This window comes from Pomacea canaliculata, linkage group LG14 (genome assembly GCF_003073045.1).
Source record: "Pomacea canaliculata isolate SZHN2017 linkage group LG14, ASM307304v1, whole genome shotgun sequence".
Classification (NCBI taxonomy): domain Eukaryota; kingdom Metazoa; phylum Mollusca; class Gastropoda; order Architaenioglossa; family Ampullariidae; genus Pomacea; species Pomacea canaliculata.
The window spans coordinates 12,780,547-12,806,374 of record NC_037603.1 but is presented as its reverse complement, the minus strand read 5'-3'; the positions used below and the strand labels follow the sequence as shown (position 1 = coordinate 12,806,374).

Sequence of the window (25,828 nt, the reverse complement as noted above, 5' to 3'; positions counted from 1 at the left end):
GTTTTCTTCCTCCGGCAGGTAAATTAGATGTCAAAAACTATCATGCCCAAACCTTATGTCATTTTATAGCTAGAGTTCGCAAAGTTTGCAATGAAATATTCGCCGTTATATACTTTTATTTACACTATGATTCTCAGGGGCATAGATTATAAGTAGGAACAACTTCAGTTTTTTCAACTGGATAAATATATGGAATGTATCATAACTATATCACGAACTTGTCTGAAAACGTTGAGACTATTTTGGGTGCTGTACTAACAGTCAGGTGTTGAGACTAGATTAGCTAACATTTCTTTCCTTTCACTTTTCATTCCATGCTTGTTGCCTAACCATCACCACCACCACAATCCCCACATACAACCTCCACCGTTCAACTACAGACTGTTAGTGTTTGTAGTCAAATTCTACCAAAAAAGTTAAACAAAAAATGTTTTACCAGCTCATCTACCAACATTAGTAATGATAGGCTGTATTGCTAACTCTAATGATGATAAATAATTCTCTAATTGACGATACAGGTAGTGGACTAACGTTAGTACTAACAGATAGTCTACAACCACTAACATATTTCCCAACTACCTTTGCGGTGGACCTACCTGACGAAGTGGGCTGTGGTGATGTACTTCAGCTGGTCCCACTTGTCACACACCAGCAAAAATTTGGGTTGCTTCAGAAGCTCCACGATCACCTTGAAGGTCTCCCAAAAGGCCCAGAAGTCCTGAAAAAAGTCATATTCATTACACACCAAACTTCACCTCATAGTCTTCGAGTTTAAATACCCACAGACATGTTTATCAAACTAAACGAGGTTTGAGATTTATCTCGAAATCCTTTGCTAAGAGCTGTGTTTATTGCTAACAGTATTGTGTGCGTATTCAAGATATAAATTTATTCAAAAATGTAAATCAGCATGCTCTTGTATTCAATCTTTAATTGCGAGACAAAAAGGGAGCAGTGTCTCTCTCAGCTCTTTCACACACACACAGAACCACATTGGACACAGTGAGACATCTAGACCTTTACCTACCTTGTACTTTTTCAAGAGGTCTTCGAGTGTTTTAATCTGAACGACAACAGTCTGCAGAAATTCTGTATCTGAAACATTTAATAAAACAAACTTTAAGAGTTTCAGTCAATACTTTCCAAAGAAATTCTCCAGTCACACAGACCCACGCTACGTCCCATTCTTATGAGCCCCAATACTTCAGGAATATATATATATATAGAATATTTGGAATTTAAATTAATTCCACCACTTCTTTGAATAATTTCTTACCTTTCAATTATACTATTTTTTCTCTCTCTTTTTTTACCCCCCCCCCCCCAAAAAAAAAAAAACAAAACAAAAACAAAACAGACTCACGGTATAAAATTCTTTCTCATTTTTACTCGTCCACTCTCTCACTTATTTCAACACACACATACACTTTCTTTATCAAATACATTCCCTTTCTATAAACCAACGAACACAGACCCACACACACACCACTTCTTTTTATTTCTTTCATCGCTTCTTCCCACCACTTACTCGATTCTCTCCCTTCAGGCGCCTCCTCGATGATCATCCTCAGCCTCAGAATCCTCTCCTGCAGCTCCTGGAAGTCCCCGTACTCCTGCCAGTGCTCCTGCAGCGTGCTCTCAATGTACTTGATGACCCGCAGCAGCTCCACCTTGTCCTCAGGAGACAGTTGCTGCAACAGCGCCGTCTGGCGGACAGAGAGGCACCTCATTTCGTCACTACCGACGTCACAGTCATCGTTATCGCTGTCCACATCGCCCTCCAGGCAGCCCCTCACGGACCTCACATAAATACTGAATATTATACCAAGTACTGGCATTTAAAATCGTATCGTTGTCTATATTGCAATCAAAAGATTTCCCCTATATATATATAAAAGATCTTTAGTATATTTTATGATCAGGTTAAATGTGGATTTTTAAACCTGATGTATTACATTTCTTAAGGGCTTAGATAACCGATAAACCAATAAAACACATTGTCCTTCTGTTTTATGAGTGTCTATCTCTCCACACCATCCTAGTTTTATCCTCTCTCTCTCTTTAACCACTTAAGTTCTGTTTTGCTAGCCAATAGCCGGGAGGATGTTTTCTTTTTTAAGATGTAATGATTCTTTATAAATAATGTAGAGGCCTCTGTAAACATGAACTGTACTACACTCGCGTACACACATCTGGTATTCAACTGCAAATGTCTCCGTGTCATTAAAGATCACTAAAATCCTTCCCCCACCCAACGGCGTTTTGCACTTAAAGACTTGGCGGTGGACTCGAGGCTGTGGTCACACCGCCATATGCTAATTCTGGGTATCAGCGACACAGTGTCGCGATGTCGTCAACACTTTGCCTCATGGGACATCCTCTAAACATTTCCTCGCCTTCAGGCACGGACGATTGGTGGTTATTTGAGGAAACGCCTCGAAATGTTTGTGACGATGTCGTCAGCAGATGGCCCTAGGGGTGATGAACCCACACCTCCCACACCTCCCACACCATCCCTAGTTTCAAGGCCACAGCAAAGATGTGCGCTACAACTGTTTTATTATTTTTTAATCACTGTTTGCATGTGATGATATGTTTGCTGTGAAGAGTTCTTTAAAAAAATTAAAAGCTAGGTCGTGGTTAAATTCTCCAGAAAATGTGGTACGATGATTCTTCCATCCTATTCAGTAAATATAAATAAGCAAATGTCTATTTTAGGATGTTATCGCCAGGTGGCGCTCCAGTGTTTATTGTCGTTAAAGATTTACAAAAGCGTAATTTCTTTTTCCATGACCTGTTCTGAGCTCAGAATGAAATGCTGTTTCTTCAAATTTGGATGAATATCCTCAATACTCCCGTTGCTTCCTTCTGTCAAGAAGCACTCAGAAACGCAGACAGTAATATTTGCAAGTTTCAGCTTTAAGACCACAGCAACTGAGATAGCTGTGAACTAGACGTCACCAGCGAGACCTTATGTTTAGACATGTTTTAATGGTCTTAAAAAACGACGAGACTATCAACACATTTGAAGAAATAGCATCTTTTGAAACACTTTATATTATATTTGAAAATCACAGATTTTGCACTCTAGTAGGTCTTTAAGCCCAGCTGAATTCTGACGTCTTTTTGACTGCGACGTCATCAGCAAACGTTTTGCGACAATTTTAAGAACTGTGACGCATTAGGGGAGGGTGAAAATGACGCAACGTGTGACGTATAAGATGTTTGTTGTTTTGTTGTGTAGGTTACAGTCCACTCACCTCCTCATCGTTCCAGTCTCGGAAGACGAGAAGCATGAAGGCGATCAGCTGGTAGCCTAACCTCTTGACACTCGTTGTCCATAGCGACAGAAGCTGCACGCGCAACCTGCATGTGCATCAGACAGCGAGGATGAATAGGATACATCTTACAGCTCAGAGTTTCTTGCTTTCGTTGGAAAACAGTTTCCTGTTCGAGTAAACGTGTACAAAGCAAGAAAGAGAGAAAACACACCTGAGGGAATGTTCTAATCTTACTCTGGGCCTTGAACACCTGTGAGAAAGTGGAAGTGAGGTCAGGGTCGCATTAGCATACACACCTGATGGCCGCGTCCATGGCCTCACCACTCGGGGGAGGTATGAGAATGATCACAGCAGGTACCAGGGATTCTTTACCTTCACTGTTGCGTACCTGTTGAAGGAGATAATACAATGACATCTGGTGAGAGAGAGAGAAGAGAGAAAGAATAAGAGAGAGAAAAAGAGTTTCTTCATCTTTTGTGAGAAAAAAAATGAAATAATGAGAGAATTTGTTGAAACATTAAATGGCTTGGATCAGGGGACCTTTCTGGGATATACAAAAATTTCAGTCGTAACACACTCACTCTTATGTAACTTGTTCTACAGTTCATTCTTCTGTCTGAATGGTTCTCACGCCTGGCTCTAACGCACAGACCCTGAGTCACTCGACAGTCACACACTTTGCAGACACGTCACCACACAGGATGACAAACAGTTAAGCAGGAACATACATAACGTCACTGTGACGCACGGTGTACACAACCTATCCGCATGTCAGCCTCATCCGACATCAAGACAAGGGAGAGAACACGAATATTACTTCCCTTCAGCAGATAGATGTAAGAAGATTATCAGACTAAAATTAGAGATTTTCTTACTAGATCGTATGCATGATGATGATGATTATGATGATAATGATGATGCTGATCAATTTGTTCAGCGCAGTAACACACTTACTTTCCATTTGCTTCTATCTGAGTTATCCAGCAGAGTGAGTGCCTCTCCCTCGATGAATTTTATCTGAGTAAGCAACAATAAAGGTTTTAACAGAATGTATCTAGTTTATTTTATTTATCAAAAAAAAAAAAAAAAAAAAAAAATCTGATATCCTTTAACTTAAGGAGTCATTAGCTTCGAATTTCTGAAATTACAACAGGCACACTCTCCTGTCTTTACACAAACACGAGACACAAGGGTGTCACACACTAACAGTAATGACATATCAAACACATCGCAATTATCCTTAAATACACTAAGCTCGTTCACTCACACAGTCTCATACATACACATCTTGATTGCTCTCTCACACACTCTCTTCACACTTTCACTTATGCACACATTCTCTCTCTCACACCACATGTGGGTGCAGATGCTGGTGGTGCTCACCTCGCTGTTGTCGAAGTCTGTGAGGGCCAAGACAGGTCGCGGCTCTTTAATCCCTTTAACCCTTTGCGGCACCGGCACGACTTGTTTGGCGCGGTCGAACAGGTAGTCGATCTTGGTCTGCCACAGCAGGAAGGCTTGCAGCACGTCCTGCAGCACAGCAACCAAGGAGGATGAATAGCACATCAATGAGTAGCTTGACCACATCAATGAATAGCTTGACCACACTCAGTGAATAGCTTGACCAGGTCAATGAATAAAGGAAGAAAGAAAGGACCGGTGTTGTCAAGTAACGAGTACAAACGGATGCGGTGATGATTATGTGTGGAGTAGAAGAATGGGGATTGTGAAGGGATCATCAAACAGAAGATAAGATAATCTACAAGTACACACAGACGAACAGGAGATCATGAAGAGCGTGATTACAAATACTCAGACAAGCCAGAGGTTTTACAATAAACACTAAGGACCAAGCTCCAGTGACAGATGTGTGTAGAGAGGAACTCCAAAGATTTTTTTATCTGGTTTATAAGGTCTGACGAGTTATCACCCTCTAACACACAATCTGGACCAGCCAAGGAAGAGTGTATAGACAAAGGGACGTAACTTTCCCTCATTTACCTATCACGCGTGTGTTCAGTTTGTAAGCTCTGAAGAGTTATTGCCCTTTAATAAACACTTCAATGCATACAAATGAACGGCTTTTCAATAATATATTTCTCTGACACTATGCTTGAGCAGAAGTATCAATTATAATCCCATTGAAATATGGACTGAGGATGTGTTCTGTGAATGAATTGTCTCATGAACTTTCGATATGAATTTTTTTTTTTGACAAACTGAACCTCCCTAGTTTACCTGATTTAACTTATTGTCAGAGAAACCAGCCATCCAGCAAGAGTTTGAAGAAACTAATCCTCCTAAGCAAGATGAGAAGATTAATTACACGACTAACAGAGGATCTGTCTGCTTTGGGATGAGTGTTTGATGCTACGAGAAAGAGAATCGACAAATGTCTAAGATCAGGTGTTCTGACAAAATCACGAATTTCATTGTCATTGTACCACAGCAGTTTTTGCTTACACTTGTTTAACTTTCACGAATGCCATAAAAACAAAATTACAGAAAAAAGGTCTTGACAGTGCGGAAGAGAACTCACAGAAGGGGATAATGATAGATAATGCAATTCGACTCTCACAGAGGAGAAAATTCTTATTAAAAAAAAAAAAGCACTTAAAAGACAGAGACACCTACATTGATTTCTTCTTGAATAGCCTCCGCGTCGGCTCTGTTTCCCTGCAGGCGGTTCCGGTCAAAGGACAGGTGGATGCGGGTAAGTGTGGTTTCCATCCAGTACTCAGCCTCCTCTACCTCGTGGAAAAACTGCATCCACAGATGTCAGGCATGGTGTTTAACCAAAGAGAATGCAAATGAGAAATAATTCTAAGGGAACCCACCAATAAATTATGAGACCTATTTTTTTTTAAACAACCTCAGCAACATTAATATATTTGTAGACTGTGCCCTTGCTACTGTTCTGAGACGGATGTGATAAGTATGCCATATTCTCGCAGACCTACATACTTGCAGAAAGTATGAATTCTTGTGTTTTTGGATGGATGTGTTGTGGAATATCAATGCATTAGACATTCATTAGCAGAGAGACAGAGAGATAATGTAACAACTGGACGATGAATAAAATCTGACACTCTAGCGTATGGTGGGCAGGTCCAACTTTACAATGACCATTGGCCTTTGCCCTTCGCTAGTGCTGATCACGTGATCATGTACTGACCTCCTGATACAGGGCGTCGTTGCGCAGGTGGACCTCGGCGCACTGCATGACCTGGAAGAGCCACTGCCAGTTGGCACGCACCGCCTGGATACAAGTCTGGAACCCAAGTAACGAACACGATGGTGAGTAAAAGACAGGTGAGTGTGAGAATAAAGCCATGGAGACAGAGAGAGAAGTGCTTCCAACACACCAACGTCCACAAGCACGTGAGCATACAGTAAGGTCTATGATGAGTTGGACCGGCAGAGACAGACAGGTCTGGAGACTCAATCTCTACTATAAAGGTAACACCAGACTGGAGCACTCCTTGACCCCGGTGAGTCATGTCCACCCACCTGACTGGCTTTGGCCAGACTCTCATTGGACTGGTCTGGGGATCCGGTCTGCTTCTCCACTTCAGCTTTGCTCACAAGATGAAGCGCTCTGGAATCGAACTCTGTTGCCATGTTCTGTAACAAAATGACAGGTGTAATTGCTTATCCACTTTTGTTGTCAACGTACATAAACAGCATATTCCACCAAAACATTACCGAGCCTTATACTTGATTGTTCATGCAACAATCCCACCCTCCTCTTTCAATCGAAAAATCAACCGCCTTTCAGGAGTTATTTAGCTAAGGTAGGATATTCTAATAGTCAACAGCTTGTTTACCTGTATAAATTCTTCCAAAGAAGCGATCTGGGCTACAGTCTCCAGACATTGCTGTCTTTTCTTGGACAAGGACTGAAAACCAACGTGTAGTTGTTTCAGTTTCACTAAATATTTGACAAACATAATCGAGTAAATAAGATTCTCTCCAACTTTTCTGTCAACCAATAACATCAAGTCTGTCTGGATTCTTATCTCCCTTGCGCCAAAATAAACAGCGGACAATGGAAAAAGTAAAAGTACAACAGACCCACGAAGGGATTGGCGCTGCAAATGATTCTACATTTTCGAGATTAAAAAAAATAAGAAGATAATGAAAAAGTGAGAGAAGAAGAGGAGCACGAGATGGAGAAAGAAGATGAGAATGATGAGGAGCAACATAAATTTTATAAACTCTTATATTAGCGCACATACCGTGCAATCAAGACTGTAAGGTTGCTACTAAATATTCTCCACATCTGTCTACTCACCGACACTGAGTTGTAATTGCCATCCAAATCTTTCGCTGTTTCTGCGGCCAATTTCTGTCATCAAATGAAATTTTTAGCTTAATAACAGCAAAACAGAGCTGACTGTGAGTGAAAATACAGAAGGACAAAGACATTAAACGTGCAAATATATGGATCGACAGACTGTAAGATACACAAGTGGGTGGATGGACAAAGACCAATGCGCATACCATTTGGCAGGGACCCCAAGGACCACCCCCTGTCTTATTCTTGAGATTACTTTGCACTTTAATAAGATCGTGCATACCTTTGTCCATTGATCTTTATTGAAGAGAAAAATAAAGAGAAGAATAAACCAAGCCAGGGTCTCTGCTACAGACCTCAGTCTCCACAAGCTTGTCAATCTTGGACCGGAAGTTGTGGATGTCGTTCGTCCTTGCCCTCTGAGAAGACAGCGCGTCCACGACGCCTTGTCTCCCCTTGCCGAAACTCTCCGTCTCCAGCTCGCTCTGTAAATAAACAAACAATCATCAGATACCGTAATTATGACAAAGACACAAAAGTCGTTGTTGCCCCTAAGCAGCATGGGATAGCAACCTCCTGTCTCCTCAGTCACAAATCCTGAACCTCGGCTGTATAGCTGCCTAAATAATCGTATTATTTACATGTACGTATGTAGCTGATAAAATGTAACATTGGTGTAAGTGTATAGCTTAGATACATAGTACGTGTAGCCATATAATTATGTGACAGACAGGTATTAAACTATTATGACTAAAGAACACGTGTCACTAAATATTTCAACAATATACCTAATGTAGTTATTTACATCATGCAACTATATAACTATACGGCAACACAAGTCATGTGACTACAAACTGTATAGTTTATACAATTATAGAACTATTTTTACTATCATTAGTCTCGTTCTCAGATTTAAATTCAACAGAGAATATAAACGGATATTTTTTTAAAATATTTTTTAAGACACACTAGCTGCTTTCCTTAATTCAGATCTTAAATATTCACTGTAGATGGACTGTCATAGAGCGATATTTGGCACACTGAACCACTCTGATTCTGTATTCCCTTTACCATCCATAGGACGCAAAACTGTACTTTTCTCATTTATGTTGTACAGAGTTATGTTATTCTTTCTGTATTGTGTGTGGTTATGGGTTTAATAGTTTAAAATATGAAAGAGTAGAGAGGATAATTTTTCTTATTTAATAAACACATATAAAGCCGTAAACAGCATGATATATAAATATTGTTATTGACAAAATAACCAACAGAGCTATAAGTACAATGGAGTTTCCTGTGACCTTTGACCCAGGCGGTTGTATACAGTCACAACCCAGTCCGTTCCAATTTCTGGTTAATGGTCCTTGACCTGTGTGAACTCCATGTCCGGTTTCCGGCGGCAAGCAATCCAGTGACACACATGCACTTCCCAACTGCCTGACACGACACAGAGTTTGCTGCAGCAGCTTCCACCTAATGACACCATCGCTGGTCTGCTCCACCAAAAGGTCAACCACTAAGTGATTCGACATTACTGCCGACTGAATCATGGGTAACTGCGCCATTGAGATAATAGTGCACGAGGCTGGGGGCCTGACCACATTCTTGCTTCTTGCAGAAGTGGAATGACAGATGGAGGACGAATAAAAAGATGGTTTGGTTAAAGATGCATCAAAAGTTCAAGCTAATCAAGCTGGTGTTTAGTTTGTTTTCTGTCGTCAAGCTTGTTGCCTTATCAACAAGAGAAAAATAAAAATTAATGCCGGGAATGATGATTGAGTCGATGAAATGAATGATGGTATACGTGGCTCTCATTATGTAATTTTCTTCTTATTTTCTCGAATTTCTGTATCCCTCTGTCTCTCTCTCCCTCACACACACACGTACTCAATCACAGGCAAAGGGACATTACTGCGTCAGAAGACTTGTCCGACAGATTGTCGGCCCTGAAACTCTCGTCTATTTTGCTAAATCGTTGGCCGACACACGAGACTGAAAGGACACTTCGGGGGGACCCCACAGGACTCAGTCTCACAGGATAATGGTGGGGAAAGGGGGAGGAAGAAAAGCGAGTACTCTCCCCTGAAACCATTGCCGCCATTGGGAAGTTTCACTTTTCAAGTGCGGGTACAAAACAGAATGAGATCTGAGGTCGCAGATAACTTGTTGAATTGCTCTAGTGTCAGGGACAGGTGCCTGACAACGACAACGACGGAGTATTTTTGTTGTCGCGGCACCGGTGGTGGGTCGAGCGTAGATTGGAGGGAAGGGAGGGTGGATTCAGAAATAGGGGTTGGGCTAAAAATCCGCTAAATAGAATACACAGACTGCAGAGTGAAGGTACATATCATGACTCATGCCTTCTGTTGAAAATATCTCTTCACACTCGAGCTCCCACAGCAAATCAATCGTTGGACCACTCACTTCTCCCTTTTATTCTGTGTAATGAAGTGTAAACTTTCTAATTAGAGAGGTCTAACATGGATGTCATAGATGGATTAATTAAACCTGTTTAGTAAACTATGAATTTATTGATACCAGTTGACGTGAAATTCTTATTTATTTTTTATTTGTGGACTACATGTCAACAGTGAAGCGACAGGTCACAGGTCTGGACATTGGCAGACATGTCTGTGGGTTGGTGGGACTGTACACGAGTCTATCCGATTGAAGAATATTTTCATTCTATATTTTCTCTCTTTCTATCACACGCAGTATGTACGAGTATATGTTTGTGTGTGACTGTATGTATGTGTGTGGGGAGGACGTGCATTATCTAGATTTCGGTAGTGTTTGTCGATGAACCACCTGGCGTCTTGTTTACTACGGTCGCCACGCATGGCTGCACACTGGTCTCTCTCAGACCTACCTGTCTACCTACCTGTCTACCTACCTGTCTACCTACCTGTTTACCTACCTGTCTACCTACCTGTCTGCCTACCTGTTTACCTACCTGTCTACCTACCTGTCTACCTACCTGTCTTACCATGCAAACCTCTGTACCACTAGTCCTATGTTGTTGCACTTGCCCATGCTCCCTGTCTATGACTGTTTACTGAATAACTTGATGCACGTGTCGTGCTTATGTGATGACGTGCTGCACGCGCCAGGTGAAAACCGTGCGCACAGACTGGTAAGGAGTAGTTTCCAACAGGTCAGAGGTCACAGGCTTTCAATTTGTGCTCGCGGATAAGCCTAACCCTCTCTGACTATTTCACTCTTGAGTTCTGCTTTCTTTCTCTCCTTCTATACTAGCCAACCTCACGTCGACAGTTGTAGTTGACAGGCAAAGCACCCAACCATGCACCCGGAATACATTAACTAAAGAGTAGCAGTTTAAGTCGATTTGTTTTTTGAACAGTGTTGCCAAGAAAAATATGTATCCAAGTTATTGCACGTAGTATTAAAAATTAATATGAACACTTACCTGTTTTTGAAACAGCCAGTCTAAACACCTCTGCACTTCCGACTTCGCCATTTTTTTCTGAAAAAAGAAAAACCACAAGTTGTGAATCGATGAATGTCAAAGGAAGGGGAAAAAAAATGGCAAAGGTGTTTCTATTTGCATAGAAAGTAGGATTATTAAAACAACTGGAAACAGATGTTACTGATAACAGTTTTTCTACACCGTGGACGAACACCAAGGAGGGAGTCGAATGTTGAAGCAGTCGTCTGTAACAACTATATGAACTGACGACGATGACGACTTGAGGCGAAGTGTCCAGCCAGCTGTTAATAAGCTTTCCCGTGACATGGAGAATAATTTATTTTCTTGATTGTTACAGAAGTTCATACTTGCCTGTGTGGATGTGTCGGAGGCAGGTGAGTGTAATGATGCTGGATGAACTCGCGCGTAAATAGTGTGTGCGCGTGCGTGTGTATGTGTGTGTGCGCGTGCGTGCGAGACAGTGTGCGTGCATGCGGAGAGGGTCAGGCGATTGATGATGGGTGTGGGGTGTGATGAGAATAGGGGAGACGATAATAACAGATCAATATTTTTATGTAAACAATCATTTGTGAGTTGTGCTATGATGCCTGTACCCCGGCTGTTGACTGAGTCGCGTGACTGCTTGATAACAATACAGTCCGTGTAGGTGTGACTGAACACCAATAACTGCCTTCAACCTACACCCAGGTACTGTTCACACTGCTGGTGTTAACAAAGCTTAGCCCAGAGGTAGATATTGCTAAATAAAAGACAGCGATTCTAAAGGAAAGATAAAAGAAGAAAACGTTTGCATCGGTGTCTTGGGTGATGAAGCTAACCTCCCATCTCTTCGCAAATTAACGACCATGTCAATAACCCAAATAAATAAATAATAATAAAAATTAAGCGAGAAGGAATATATATATATAATTTGTTTAACATTTCATGTTAGTGGATAATAAGCAGTCTACTTGCTAAGAAAATCGCTCTCAGACGAATGACCAGTACATAGATGAAATTTATTTCAGATGAACCTCCTTCCATCAATTTGGACGACAAAAATCTTACTTGCTCATCTAAAAAGCCCAGGTATTATCAGAGAAGCTATAAGTATTTCCGAAAGAAAATAAAAGAAAATAAAAATCCTTTAGAAGTGGCGTTAAATAGAAAAATAGAAAAAGGGAGACAAAATGGCTAAAGGGAGAGAATTCGAGTCAAGAACAAGGTTTTGCGGACTACAAAGTTGGTGGACTTGCAAATTTAAATTAATTTAATTTTTTTTTTCAATTTAAGAGAGTAGAATGAAAACAAGGGTGCAGGGTGGAACACGATTAAGGTCGGGCGGATGTCTTCAAACTGTCGACTCGTCCCCTTATTACCTCTGATCAAACAAGAAAAGCCTGTTTCGTGTTGGTTTTGAAGGGACTGGAGGACACGGCAGTTTCACCCGCTTTCTTCAAGTGGGTCAACACAGAATCCCCCCAATCCTGTCAGCGTTTTCGTTGTTCTCAAAGCAACTCAGACCTGTATATCCGATGTTCACCTCGTTAATCCTTTAAATACCTAGGATATAAAGCGTTGGTATTCATACATCCGACAATTAACGAGAAAAAGTTTCGAGTATTAGAAAAGAATTTTATCAGGTGTTATCTCGCAAAAAAAAAAAAAAAAATAAATCCTCCCGCCACACTTTGTGACAGAACAGATTAGCCTCAAAGTAACCCCTTGCTGTGGATCCCATTCCCTCTTTCAAATCGTCCTCGCCTGTCGTTCAACATTTGTGTCAGACGGGAGGGTTGGAGATAAGGACTCAGGGCTATGTATTCACAATGGCACAATACAGCCCTATAGCTTATTTGTTGACATGAAATGCAGCAAATGTTTAGGCTCATGTTGAAATTGTCAAGCGACGAGAGATCGCGAAGTGTTGACTTGTAAAAGAGTTAAGCCCGAGCTGATGAAACTTTGAATATCTCCTTCCCTCTTTCTGTCCAACAATGTTGTCTACTTTGTTTACCAATCACTGTAGATTAGGGAGGACAAATAACTTGCAAGTTATTAATATTGTTAATAAAAATTAATGTATGTTGTAAATTTATTAAAATAAGGGCACTGCATGTATGTATTTTGTATTTTTACTTGATTACCCCACCATTACCTCGACATCGGTAATGAGCACGAGTCTATCGAATAAAGGAAATTTATTGTCTCTCAAACTATTATTTGTTTGTGAATACACGCTAGCATGCACAAGTATATTTATATATGATGTAGACAAGGGACAAGATGAGGAGGAGAAAGAAGAACCCCATGTCCCGCCCAATGAATGTTTTCGCTTCATGCTGCTTCACAACATTTCTCGAAACATCTACCTTCTCTGTGTCTATTTGAATTCAAGACATGACTCCCCATACCAATGACCCCTGTGTAATCCTCAGACTAACAAACTCAGGCGTGAAACACATTCTGAAGACATGCAAGAAGCGATTGTGTTTTTCCGTGAATACAAACACGCGACACTTGACATGCCGCCAGCGCTTTCTTTAGTCATAATGAAAACACTCCTTGAGCGACGCGCTCATGCCGACATACCTGCGGTCAGGTCTGGGGAATGACGACACGGGGGGAGGGAGGAAGGGAGGAAGGAGGGAGGATGCAAGCAGTGGGACACTGATTAACCACGCTGAGGGCGGGGTGGTAGGGGTGCTGGTGGGAAGGAGGGAAGAAATGGCGGGAGGGACTACGACACGCTGCACACTGCCAGGTGAGTGTGTGTGTTGGTGAGGTGCATAGGTGTGCTGGGAGGTTTACTGAGGGCTGTAGGTACCTAACATACTGTGCTACCCAATGCTATTACAGGTCTATGTGACTACTTTTTGGCATCTATAGGAAGGGGTGAATGAAAAAACAAAGAAAGTCAAAAAAGGAATGAAAAACAATAAAAGAGAAAGCAGAAAGAGATGGAAGGGGAAAGAAGAGGAGAGAAGGGAGTAATGCCAGAGAGAGAGAGAGAAAACGTGTTACTGAATCAATCAAAATTTTACACAGACAGGCCATGATTTGATTAAAACCCACGTCGAGATCCCGTTAATATAAAACATAACCAATCAGCTGATTTATTTGACTTGCTCTCAAGCATTCAATCCGTTGGATGACTAATGCAAACCACCCTTCATCGCCGCAGGATGTTGCACAAAATATTAGCCTCACATTCTACTTTAAACGTGTATATGGTTGATAGGTTCTTAATATTCATCCCAGCCAAACAGCTGTAGTGCATGAGCACTAGACTAGGCCATGGAGGAAAAACTGCTTGGCGTTTATTCCCCGAAAAAATGTCAAAAGGACAAATTTTAATACTCTATTTTCAACATTTTCTAAATTTTAACCCTAAAACTGGTTTTTCTTCGCACCTCCGTCACAAAAAATTAGAGGAATATATAAATAGCTTGATACGGACTGTTGCTTGCAAGGTTCTCGACTCGTTTAACCCTCAAGCTTTTATTTCTGTTCACGGGGTCATAGGTGAACAGGGCTTTTGTCGCACAGGATGGGTGTGATGGCGTGGGTGGAACAAATTACATATCTGAAATCTTTTCTTTACTGCCAGGGACATTTTTATGTAATGTAACAGCCACAGTTATGTGTTATATCGCCAGTGTCCGATAAGTGTATTTAACTAACCGCGTTTAAGTATTATGAAGGAGAGAAAAAAGAACAAGTAAACCCAAGTTGAGCCCAACCTTATTTTACTTCGTTTCACATTCGTTACCTAGCGCATTGGTTAACACCCAACAAAAGCCCGCCAACCCTTTTTTTTCACTCACCCTTTCCAAGGTGTAGTTTCATTACAAAAAAAAATGTAGAATGTTTGTCACAGATAAATCAACGCAATATGACACAAACATATTATAACAATAATAAACACAGTCACAGACACGAACACGTGTTGTGCTAACGCTTCAGTTGAAAAATAAAACTGTTTTCTTTCTAAAAACCAAAAGCAGCTTATAAAGGTGTCTGACCTTTGCTTGACGGCAGAACGACGTAGCGCGTGGACGTAACGTGCAACCGCTTACGGCGCGAGCTTGACGAGAACTGGAACCAGTCCCACCGCCCGGCCAGACGCGCAGGTCAGTGACGGAAGACCCTCAGCCAGACCCTGACTTGGCGCGTTTGCCACTCACTCACCTTTTGAGGGCCTGAAAAACGAGTGTGACCCACTTGGCTGGCAGCACTGGGTGTCGGTCCCTCTCCCTCCCGTGCTGGCAGGCGGGTGGGTGGGAGGCACGAACAGGAAGCGATGGCGGGTGGGAGGTACTGGAGGGCTGGAGGGTAAGGTTCAGAAACATTTGCTTTTCAGGGAGTGGATATATTTTCGTCCTCGTAATCTGCGGGTCTGTATTCAGGGTACCCTGCATTACCCTGTCTGCGTGCGTAATTGTCAGAAGGATGGTAACCGATCTTCTACCGACATATTCATTATGCATGTGACATGCTGGACCGCGCGCACACACACAAACACACCTTTTCTCTCTCGTTCTCTAATTTCTGGATGTTTAATGTTCAATGCTATGTTTTATTCCTTTTACTTTGTCATACAGTCGATTTGTGTGTAAAGGTTTGGTATTAAAACACGACAGAGTTATTGCCCCTTAAAAGCGTGCGTCACCCTGTCGATCCACGTGACAATAAAGTTCGAATAACATCAGCAGGCTGCGAGTTTGCAAAGCCACAGCCTCAAGGTGTGGGACAGCAGGTGTGTGTCTAGCATTTCAAACAGTCCTAGTCATTAGTTCTGCATCTCACAACTTCAGACTGGAACAAGATTTACAAATATTTTCAAACATTTTTTATTGGACGATTAGCATCCACGCACTAATGGCATCAGTTGATGTCACTCCCCTCTCCAAATCGTTTCTCCATGTCACGTGGCGGGGTCTCGATTCATGTTCTCGACCAGATTAAGCCTAATCCTCCTTTTTAAAATCAGATTATGTTTTATGAGGTCGGTGTCTTAAAGTAAAGACTGTAATACACTGTTAGCATCATGTAGCATGCCTGTTAGCCGATCTGACAAACGAAGCTGCTGATGGATGGACACGTGACTTCGTGACGTCACGCGCATGGGACAGGCCCACAGAAGATTGAGGTCTATGGTCCCACGAGGAGAAACTATGTGAATAATGTCTGTTACTGCTGTTCGAATCTTTTGTAAAATGATCACTACTTCATAGGCGGTTACATGCATGGGAGGATGTCAAAATGTCTGGCAAACATCACGTGACCATTTTAGAAGATTTGCAGGGGAGGGATGGAATTGGTGTTTTACACCAAGCCTGCAACTAAAAGCAAAGATAAACAGGTCCCACATGAAAGAAAAAAACCAACAAAACAAAAAAAAACAAAAAAAAAAAAAAAAAACCAAAAAAACCAAAAAACAGCGTTTCCGAGACCAGATCCGAACCCATGGCTACCAATCCTCGCTGTTTTGGTGACAGACCTTTGTGCCACCGGACCACTTAGAAGAAGGAAACAGGAAGAAAAGGGAAATGATGAAGAAAACGAAGAGAAGGAGGTCCTGATCAGGATCAAGTGGAAAAGTAACAGGTCAAGGGCACAGGTGACATGTAAAATGAAGCCGGTAAAGGTAAGAGGTAAGATGTCATGGTAAAGGTAGCACGTAAAAGCCAACAGGTAAAAGATAAAGACCCCCTTAACCTAAAAGCCATAGAGGCACTTAAAGTGGTTCACCGTGTAAAAAACACAATATGTGGGAGGCAGCACCCAACCCTCCCTTTCCGCCACATTTAACTCCCGTGAAACCTCAGGTACCCGCTCTGTTTCGCCGGGTTGGCAAGAAGAATGGAGAATGTTCTAGACACAGGTCCACGCATGCTTCAGACATGCAGTCGAGCAAAAATTAATTAATATCACTAAGTTATTACATCGCCTCCAAAAGTTGATAACAGCCGGGTTACCGGGCTTAGCGAGTGTTTAATGTCCTCCTGTGCATCATTGACTCATTTTGTTTGAAAACCAGGCACGCCCACAGAGACAGAGCGAAAAAAAGATAAAGCAGGCGGGAAAAGAGACCACAGTACAAATTGTCCTGTGATATTATCCTGTGTGACGTCACATAATGGTGACACGGGGCTGTGACAAACTCCAGGTAACTACCCCCTCGGGCGCTCGCCTGCCAGGTCATCCTGGCTCTCCCTGGGTCACCTGCCTTTCACAGGTGTGCAGCAGGCGGAAAGGAATTCTGGGTAACACCAAAGCTGTTAATTCTTATGTCTTCATAAAGCCGACCATGCGGAGAAACGAACCTGTCTTGGATCGTGTCTCTGTCTTGACAGGAAAGCCAAAGCAGACTACGAGAAGATGAACACCACGAATACTACAACATCAAAGAATCGAACACGAAGACAAGGACTAGATAGAACACTACGGAAGTTTAATTATAACTAGTTAGAATTCCTTTTTGTTATCCTTTCCATCTGGATGCTGAATGGTGCATGATGGGTATCACAAGTATTGTCCAACAACCAAAAAAAAAAAAAAAAAACCAAAACAAAACAAAACAAAAAACAAAAACAAAAAAAAAAAACCAAAAGCTTTGTTGAAAATCCGCAAACCTTATTTTTTTCTTTAAAACCCACGAACCCATGTGTTACCCTAACCCACAATTATATTCTGTCAATTTTAAAAACCTCGTGTATTATCCAAATCCCTAATATTCTCGCAAGCGAACAGATTTCTAATCCTTCCTTTTCTCTCTCCCCTTGTATACCCTGATGTTAAGGTTTGATAATGGCCAGGAAGGTAATGGAGCGAATGTGAAAGAATGGTCTTGGGCGACTTGTGAAACAGGATTGTCAATAGAGAACGTTCTCTAGAAGTCTTTCCCACGCCCTGTGAACACATTCTTCTCTCTCTCTCGCTCGCTGTTCATTTCCAGATACACACATAACGCACTTACGCATACGAACCTTCGCACTACTTACTTGTACACGCGAACGCACACGAACAGTCGCGTTGACAGCCACAAACACGCACACAAACACACAAATGACGACTGGTCTCGTGTATTGAAGTCCAGTGAGGCTATTAATTTATGTCTACATGCTGATACGCGAAGGCTATAATTTTTTTTCTTTTTTTATTTGTTTTTCTTTGACATTCATTCAGTCTTTTCAACCTTCTCTCAGAGCAAACAGGAGCAGCTTTCAAAGTTGACATGTTTATGTGATGTTGTTCCTGTTAGAGATCACACAATACCCTTTGTGTGTATGTGATTGCGAGTGTGTATGTATCCGTGTATGTGTCAGCGTGTGTGCGTGTATTTCTGTTAGAGACCGCTACCATAAACGTAACCGTCGGTGTGTAGATATACAAACACTGAAGTAAACACTCACTTCAAGGACTGTCAAGTGCGCTCGTCTAGTAAGTGTCAGTGACAGACATAAAAGGGAAAAAACCTACATACACCCTGTTCATGTCAACCTCCCCCTTATATATCACTTTTACCTACATCAGCTCTTCATAAAGCTGTCCCTCCGTCATGCTACAGTACACCTGGGATACCTGCGCAGGTAACTTTACCAATGCGTAAGATATCAGTAACAACATAAGCATATCTGTTGTGCAATATACTTTCATATTTTAGCTTGTGGTATGCAGCATTGCTAACCCACCAACATAAGCTATTGGATTATTTATAAAATATTATACAATATATATATATACAGTGTGACTACAGCAGCCGATAAATTAAGGGATTTAAGTTTTCGCTAATCTACAGACTGTATACAATGATTTATATTATTGCATAAATATAAAGTTTATGTACAGAATACAACAGCATTGACCACACTAAGGCGGGCAATATTGTTTGTTATGATTTAATGAGCTCAGCTCATTACGAGCCTCGTATTTCGCCAGCAGCGGTTTGAATGAATGTGCAGGCAAGCCTGAACTATTAAAAATAGAAAGGTGTGACAAGTATTGATTGCAGATCGATGGTGGCTACAGATGGCAGGAAATGGTGTTTGCTTGTGTGTTTGTGTATGTGTGTGCGTGAGTGGTTGAGAGTGTGACACAGCGAGGTTCTAAAGAGAGGCTCGTGCTTCCCAACTCACACAGGCATACATGCACTTACACACACATGAACAACAATTTCTCTAGAGAATAATTAAAGCTGTTCACACCTAATAACGCATGTATCGACGTAGAGGGACACATACACACACACGTACGCACGTGCACGCACACGCAGACATCCACACTCACCAATCAGATGCACAAACTCCAGCAGGTCCTCCCTGGCGACTTCACGTCCCACTTTCACTCGACTCGTCTCACAAACTGACGACAACCTCCTCTAATCCCTTCACTCCCTCCTTAGACTTCTGGGCGGTCTGGTGTCCGGACCAACACTCGTCACCTCACTTCACGACGACAACGATTAGGCAGCCATCATAAACAAGCCCAACGACCAGTGACCGTGTTCACCAATACAAACACCAGGCATGTGCCTGCCCCTACTTTGCCCTGAATAACTGTCTGCGTAGAAAGGGGTACGCCCCACACCCGGCTAACACGTCGATCTCCTCACACCAACACCCGCCCTCCCCAACTACCTCCCCCAAGCGCCTGATGTGCTATTTTTAGCACAAGTTTTACGGACGCACCTGTAAGTTGGGGGACTCACCTGTAAGTATCGATGCGATACAGGTTTTTATTTATTTTTTTGAAATTTTTAGTCGTCGTTAGAGGACGGAAAGAAGAGTATCTATCGATGTCTCTCATCAGTTGCAAAAATTACTGTTCAACAGCAATGTCCAATGGCAGGCAGGTGCGAGAAAACTGGATATTTCGCTACCTGTAGTCGTATGCGATGATAACGCTGTAAAAAATAAAATAAAATAAAGGCAGCTAATAAATTTCCTGCTAAAAACAAGCTCGGCAAGACTGGTTTGACTAGCTTTGGTGGGTGTGACACACCAACATATCTCACACCACAGCCGTACACAGTTTGAGGCCACAGTGCTCACCTACATGTTCAGGTGTTCCATAGGTAATATTTACCTGCGACACTTTTGTCTCCAACCTTCTTAGCTTGTTAACTATTGCGGTGTCTTTGAAGTTTATTCTGCTGTTTAAAAGCAAGTATATCATCAGTAAACCAACTACTGCCCTGGCTGTGGTTTGTCATAGATATTATTTTCGTTCCCATCGAGAGAACAAAGAGAAGATGGAGGAATGAGACAAGGCGACAAAATGGAAGCATAAAGAACGGTCCTGGGGGGTATTGTGAAGCTATCTCCATCCATCCTGCAAGTTAATGGTCGGCAAATTTTACTTCATCTAACCGACAGTCAAACGGACACTCTCAGTCTCTCTGTGTGTAAATAACATGGAAGTTGGACAAAGTTTGCGCAGAACTGAGTCACAGCAGGGTGCGGGAGCTTGTCACAGTTGATAAACCCAGGACCAGATGAGGACACCCAGGTGAATCGTTGCTCGACCAGTTATACACACCCAGGTGACAAGAATCCAGCTGTGTGCTTGCTGCGGTTGCCTGCCCCTACTTGGGAAGTGGTTAAACGTGCCTCCCACTCCTGCTCCCTCGCTCACACACCATATTTAGACAACAGACGCCCTCGGCCCACAGGTGGTGACCCCATTGGGCAACCATGACTCCAGTCTCGCATCCCGCCAGCTCTTGGTAGCGCGCGCACACACACTGAGTACCAAAAGGACATTCACAGATAAGTTCACGTACAGACAGACGAGCACAAAAAAGATAATCGCATATTAAACAAACACACACGCACACACACTACGTACACACACGCGCACACACACGCTGTATGGAAGTCAGGTAACTACAGGTGAGCTGATCAAAGGGCGATTACGTGTCCTGGCCGGCCTTATGTGCACTTGAGTAGCCTCCCCCTCCAAGACAGCATTACCGTTACTGCATCAATGGTCACGTGACCACGTGCATCCGCTGACCAAGTCCACAGCGGGTTGTGTCACGCATGCGCAGTGCTAGGTGCTAGAAGTTCACGGATTGTAAACAGCAGCTTCCTGCGCGTGCGTGCGAGACTGAGCAACGACGCGAAATGAAAACAGCGATATAAAACATGTAAAAGGATAATAATAACAAAAATATGACACAAAAGAGTTAAATAAAGTTTGACACAAAATAATTCAATAACAGAAGACGAGATTCCATATGATCTAGCTGCTTGGAATGCCAATGTTTCTTTTCTCTATTGTCTAGCATGACCTCTGACACTGATGCTGCAAAAAGCGCACACAATGTGTTATTTATTATTATTCCTCACATTTCCTTTGTTGTAAGCATAGACAGCGTTACATATGTAGTAACATTACATCTGACGTGTCTAATGTTACTGCTACCAATCTACCATTGCCATTTTCGTGTCTTACATTGTCTTTAAACGTAGAAAGAAAGCTCAACTCAAACACACAGAGTTCGATACCCATGTGGTAAGCTTTCCCCTGTTGACTCAGCTGTCTGGATCGGGTAATTGACTACAGGGAGCATGGATAGGTAGGCTAGACAGACTGTGTGTCACCTGCGGGGCATGTTGATACCTGGCATGTCTCTACCATCGTGTATGCTACTCAGTAAGTTTTACCAAACAAATAGTTCGTCGTATTACTCAGTATCAAGTGGCTCTCAGTGTCAAAACGCTTGGTGACCCCTGATCGAGGATTAATGAAGGTATTAAGCCGCGAGGGAGAGGAATGGAGACCGCTGGCTCCCACCTACCTTTATAATTTTATAATGTATTAAACATTAAAGAATTGTTACATACGAAGCTAGCAATAACAACAGTACACGAGTACAACAGAAATCGTCAACAGCGCCAAAGGTCGGGTGCAGGTGCAGTAAGGCAGACGTGTACGTACCCCAGACAGTTGCAGGAAGAGTTCCACCCTCATGTTGGCGGTGTGAGGAATGGCGTCACAGCCAGACGGGCAGGTTACCGTCGTTAACATTATCGATGGTTTTATCGACCCACCCGGCAACGTGTTTGTCGCGGCAGAAAAAAAACATCGTCTGATACTTCCAGAACATTTCTGTGGCCTTCAGCCAGTCAGAACCCAAGCGATATGTAGATGAAGGTTGGTAGAACAACGAAAGACATTTGGCTGTTTGTTGTATGGACACGCTCGCATTCATGTAAACACACACAAACACACACGTGCCACACTAATATTTCCTGGATGATTGTACCTGTGTTTACAAATGTAATAAACAAAGCTTCACTTGAGTGACTGAATACTACTCACCTTGTAGTAGATCTGTCCCCAGTCCAACATGTAGTTCGCCAGGTCTCGAAAGTAGAAGAACAAGAGGGCCGATGTCAGAACCATTTTACAATTTCTTCCTGTGATTTTTTTTTTCACACCTTGGCAGCTCAAGTACAGGTCGTCAGTAGTAAGTGAGAGAAGAAGGTATTTGACTCTCGAAAGCCTCAGGTCAAGGCCGAAAGTGGGTCAAGTATTTCCTTCACAAGTTGTTGCACTACCTGCACCATCAATGTGTGGGTGGGTGTGTAGGTGTCTAGCCTCTTGTTTATCGTCAAGAATGCATGTGTTATTGGTGAAGAAGAAAAAATTGTCAGTGTTTGAGTGTTAAAAATAGTTTTATTGCTTTTGATGAACTGATGAACTCTGAAGGAGTAAACAAAAGCCGAAAGAAAGATGAATGTATAAACAGTGGGGGTGGGTTTGTCCCGGTCCATTCACCCTATTCCAGATAGACCACCATGTTTACAAAGTTTAAAAATTCATTGAGTCTTGGTTGTGGAGCAGCAGCCTGTGATCAGAGTGGTTGGCTGTTTCCAGCATCGAGTCTGGAAGCGAAGTCTGGCTCAGCTTCTGTTAATATTTCATGATGACACAGCACGTTGGCCTCGCTCTCGTGGTTGCTGAGTCGAAACTCGCCTGGCGGCTTCCTGTAAACAGGAAACCGATTTTTTTTTTTTTTTTTTTTTTTGAAAGACAGGCTCGACGAAAAATCATTATAAGGAATAAGCAGTCGCATGAATATTGTTGGAGCAAGAGTATGAAAATTCTTATAATGAATTATGTCTTGGAACACCGAAGAATGAGATGAACTACTCTGTGTGTGTGAGAGAGAGACTACACACCATACATCCACTTACACACTCTGTCTTTTACACACACACACACACATATCATAAAAAATAAACACGACTATTTTCTAGTTCTTCGCCAAGTTAGTATAGCATTCACTGAAAGTAAATATATGTTTACAAAAGTGTCTTCCGCCATCGCACTTGCCAACGAAGGCATGCCCAAGTGCATTTATTATCTCTCCCTCCAGACCAGGACGACAATCGACAAAACAAAGTGGGGGAGGAGGATCAAGTGGACAGCCATGTTTTTATCAGTGTGTTTAGCGAGGATCAGTAAACACTCCATCCCTCCCTGTATCTTCAGTTTTTGTAATGAAGTAAGAACACTTCAGAATCGCGGGTCGTTTTCAAGAAAAATAAAATACTACTCACTAACGAGAAATTGAAATCAGTTTCGTCTGTCATCGCCTGGATGTCGTCGCTGGCAAAGCGAGGTCGGTTAAAGAACTAGAGGACACTGGCAGCCAGAGAACAACAACGAAGGTGACACACAAACAGGACGTGGTACAGGTGAAATATGCGACACAAGGTGAGCGGTGGGCGGCGGTTTGTTTTCATGTTACCTGTGTCCGGTACACCCAGGAACTCTCACCTGCCGGCAAGGCAGAAATCTTGCCGTGTCATGACCGACACTGTCCTATGACACATGTGTCACTCGTCTGGTGTGTTCTCTTTTGCTATATTTAATGTGCATGTTCGTGAGTACTTGTGTACCATCTTCAACATGTATGTAATATGACGACTGCATTATTAAAAAAAATCTTGACAGGAAGATTTATTATGTAGTTTGTCTCTCTGGGGGTGAGAGAGTAACTTTATACGTGTCCACAGGAGGAAAACCTGAGGGTTGTCACGCTGGATTGATCCTCCGACCTGCACTTGTCCTGACCTAGGTGGGGCTGTGCAGCAATCAGACCGTATCCCTGAGTCAGCATATATAGTTTGTCACCTGACTCTACACAGCTTCAAGGTGAAACACGAACAAACGAAGGAGAGAGAGAGAGCGAGAAAAAAAAAAAAAACCCTGAAGTTCGCCCTCTACACATCTTCCATATTATCACACTTTGCAGGGGTCAACATGAGTTTATGCCACTCACCGCCTCCGAGTTTCTCGCACGCATGACCCACCCACTGCGCATGCGCGACTGCATAAAAGCTGAGCATACGGAAAAACGCGGGGTCACTGGGGTTACCTGGCGAGATCGAGGGCGAAGCGGTTATGTTTGTGATACTGAGCACGCGCGCACGCCCACACACACACATGAGCGTGCATTGTGCTGCATGCAGCGTGACCGTCACCGTCTGCCAATCAAGTTGTAATCGCCTGCGATCGAAGCCTGTCGTATCCCGTTACAATTAAGAGACCAACACCCAAAGCTTGTTCTTCACTCCTGCAGCACCGTGCTGTCATCTCATTCACCGGGTGTGTCAGGGTCATCCCACCTCATCCACGATGTGTTGTAAAGAGCTTTGCAAGGTTTCCTGTACCACGATCAGCTTACCACACACATTATCACAAAACACCTGTCAAGCTACACTTACCTGGGATGTCTCAGGTGAGGGCGGAGGTGCGCTGCACACCTTGTCAGGTCGAAAGCAGGCCGGAAGCAGTATCAGCAAGCTGTTACAAGCGAGTAGCACTGAGGCGGAGAGTTAACCGTCACTCGAGGGTGGGGTCAGGGTTGCCTGGCTTGGAGAACAATGATGATGGGGATCATCGAAACCCTTTGTTAGCTGGCTAGACCATCGATTCGATTCAATGTTGTGAAACTTGCCGGTCAACCGTGAGTGTCTATACACCGAGTTGCTATAGTCACGCTTGGCTGATCGTTGGTCGCCATCTACACCCGCTTGTGTGTTAACCACGTGACAGGTTTATAACCCTGTCATGTCAGCGACCTGTGGCCTTGTCTGCCTGTTATTTAGCTCCTGACATTCCACGGCAAAAGGAAACCTGAATCAATTTGTTTGATCACTTCCTCATAACATTGTCTGCGCCGGGAAAACCTTTTACTGCCGAGTGGAAAATGCTCCCCCCTGCTTCCTGCCGCCTACTCGTTTCCATGGCAGCGGTATTTGCGTGGGCTGGTGCGTTGGTGTGTTGGCGCCAGTCTATCCGACAGTTCAGGCAGTGAACCTGACGAGCCTGCAATTTCGGATGTGATGAGGTGTAATTGGCTGAAAACTGATTGATCGGTCTGTTAATTTTCACCGGAAGCGTCGAGAAAATCAGAATATCAGGAACCTGATATCCCACAATGCAAGAGCCATGATGTGAGCGGTTATGGACTCAATCAGCCGGCTATTGACGCCCACAAGCGCGATTGCGGGAAGATGATAATTATTAGTGGAGAGATTCAGGAATGTGTAGAGTGCGAAAGAGAGAGGCTGAAAAACAGATTTTTATCATCGATTAAATGATGGACGGAGGCACTGTATAGCAGCAAGTTGTTTTCTTTTCCAGCTGTATCACAAACCAAGGGGAAAATAGGGGAGGGAGGATGTAATAAATGCTTTACTGACTCTGGACTCAGAAAGACATAGGGGAACTAAAGAAATAATGGTTGGCGGGTTCTTAGCAACGATTTCGCACTAATAGGAAAAAGGAAAGGGGAAACAC

The 25,828-nt window shown here is 42.8% G+C and overlaps 1 protein-coding gene across 8 annotated transcripts in view; it reads right to left on the bottom strand.

The window, feature by feature from the left end:
* LOC112555141 (microtubule-actin cross-linking factor 1-like) overlaps positions 1-25,081 on the bottom strand; it is a 31,733-nt gene extending 6,652 nt beyond the window's left edge. For 4 of the 8 annotated variants that reach the window (XM_025223365.1, XM_025223368.1, XM_025223369.1 and 1 more), the window contains exons 1-15: positions 21,953-22,000; positions 11,006-11,062; positions 7,935-8,063; positions 7,576-7,629; positions 7,109-7,180; positions 6,792-6,905; positions 6,457-6,552; positions 5,916-6,044; positions 4,665-4,811; positions 4,236-4,298; positions 3,578-3,669; positions 3,261-3,366; positions 1,529-1,706; positions 1,028-1,095; positions 597-718 (exon numbers count right to left, since the gene is read on the bottom strand). In XM_025223365.1, the coding sequence (XP_025079150.1) occupies positions 597-718; positions 1,028-1,095; positions 1,529-1,706; positions 3,261-3,366; positions 3,578-3,669; positions 4,236-4,298; positions 4,665-4,811; positions 5,916-6,044; positions 6,457-6,552; positions 6,792-6,905; positions 7,109-7,180; positions 7,576-7,629; positions 7,935-8,063; positions 11,006-11,062; positions 21,953-21,985 (1,460 nt within the window). In that variant the 5' untranslated portion in view covers positions 21,986-22,000. Of the gene's footprint in view, positions 1-596; positions 719-1,027; positions 1,096-1,528; positions 1,707-3,260; positions 3,367-3,577; positions 3,670-4,235; positions 4,299-4,664; positions 4,812-5,915; positions 6,045-6,456; positions 6,553-6,791; positions 6,906-7,108; positions 7,181-7,575; positions 7,630-7,934; positions 8,064-11,005; positions 11,063-15,030; positions 15,204-19,297; positions 19,568-21,952; positions 22,001-22,336; positions 23,005-23,580; positions 23,732-24,750 lie in introns of those variants that run through there. The other 4 variants (XM_025223367.1, XM_025223366.1, XM_025223370.1 and 1 more) reach the window with 4 other exon arrangements.
* Positions 25,082-25,828: the final 747 nt, after the last annotated feature.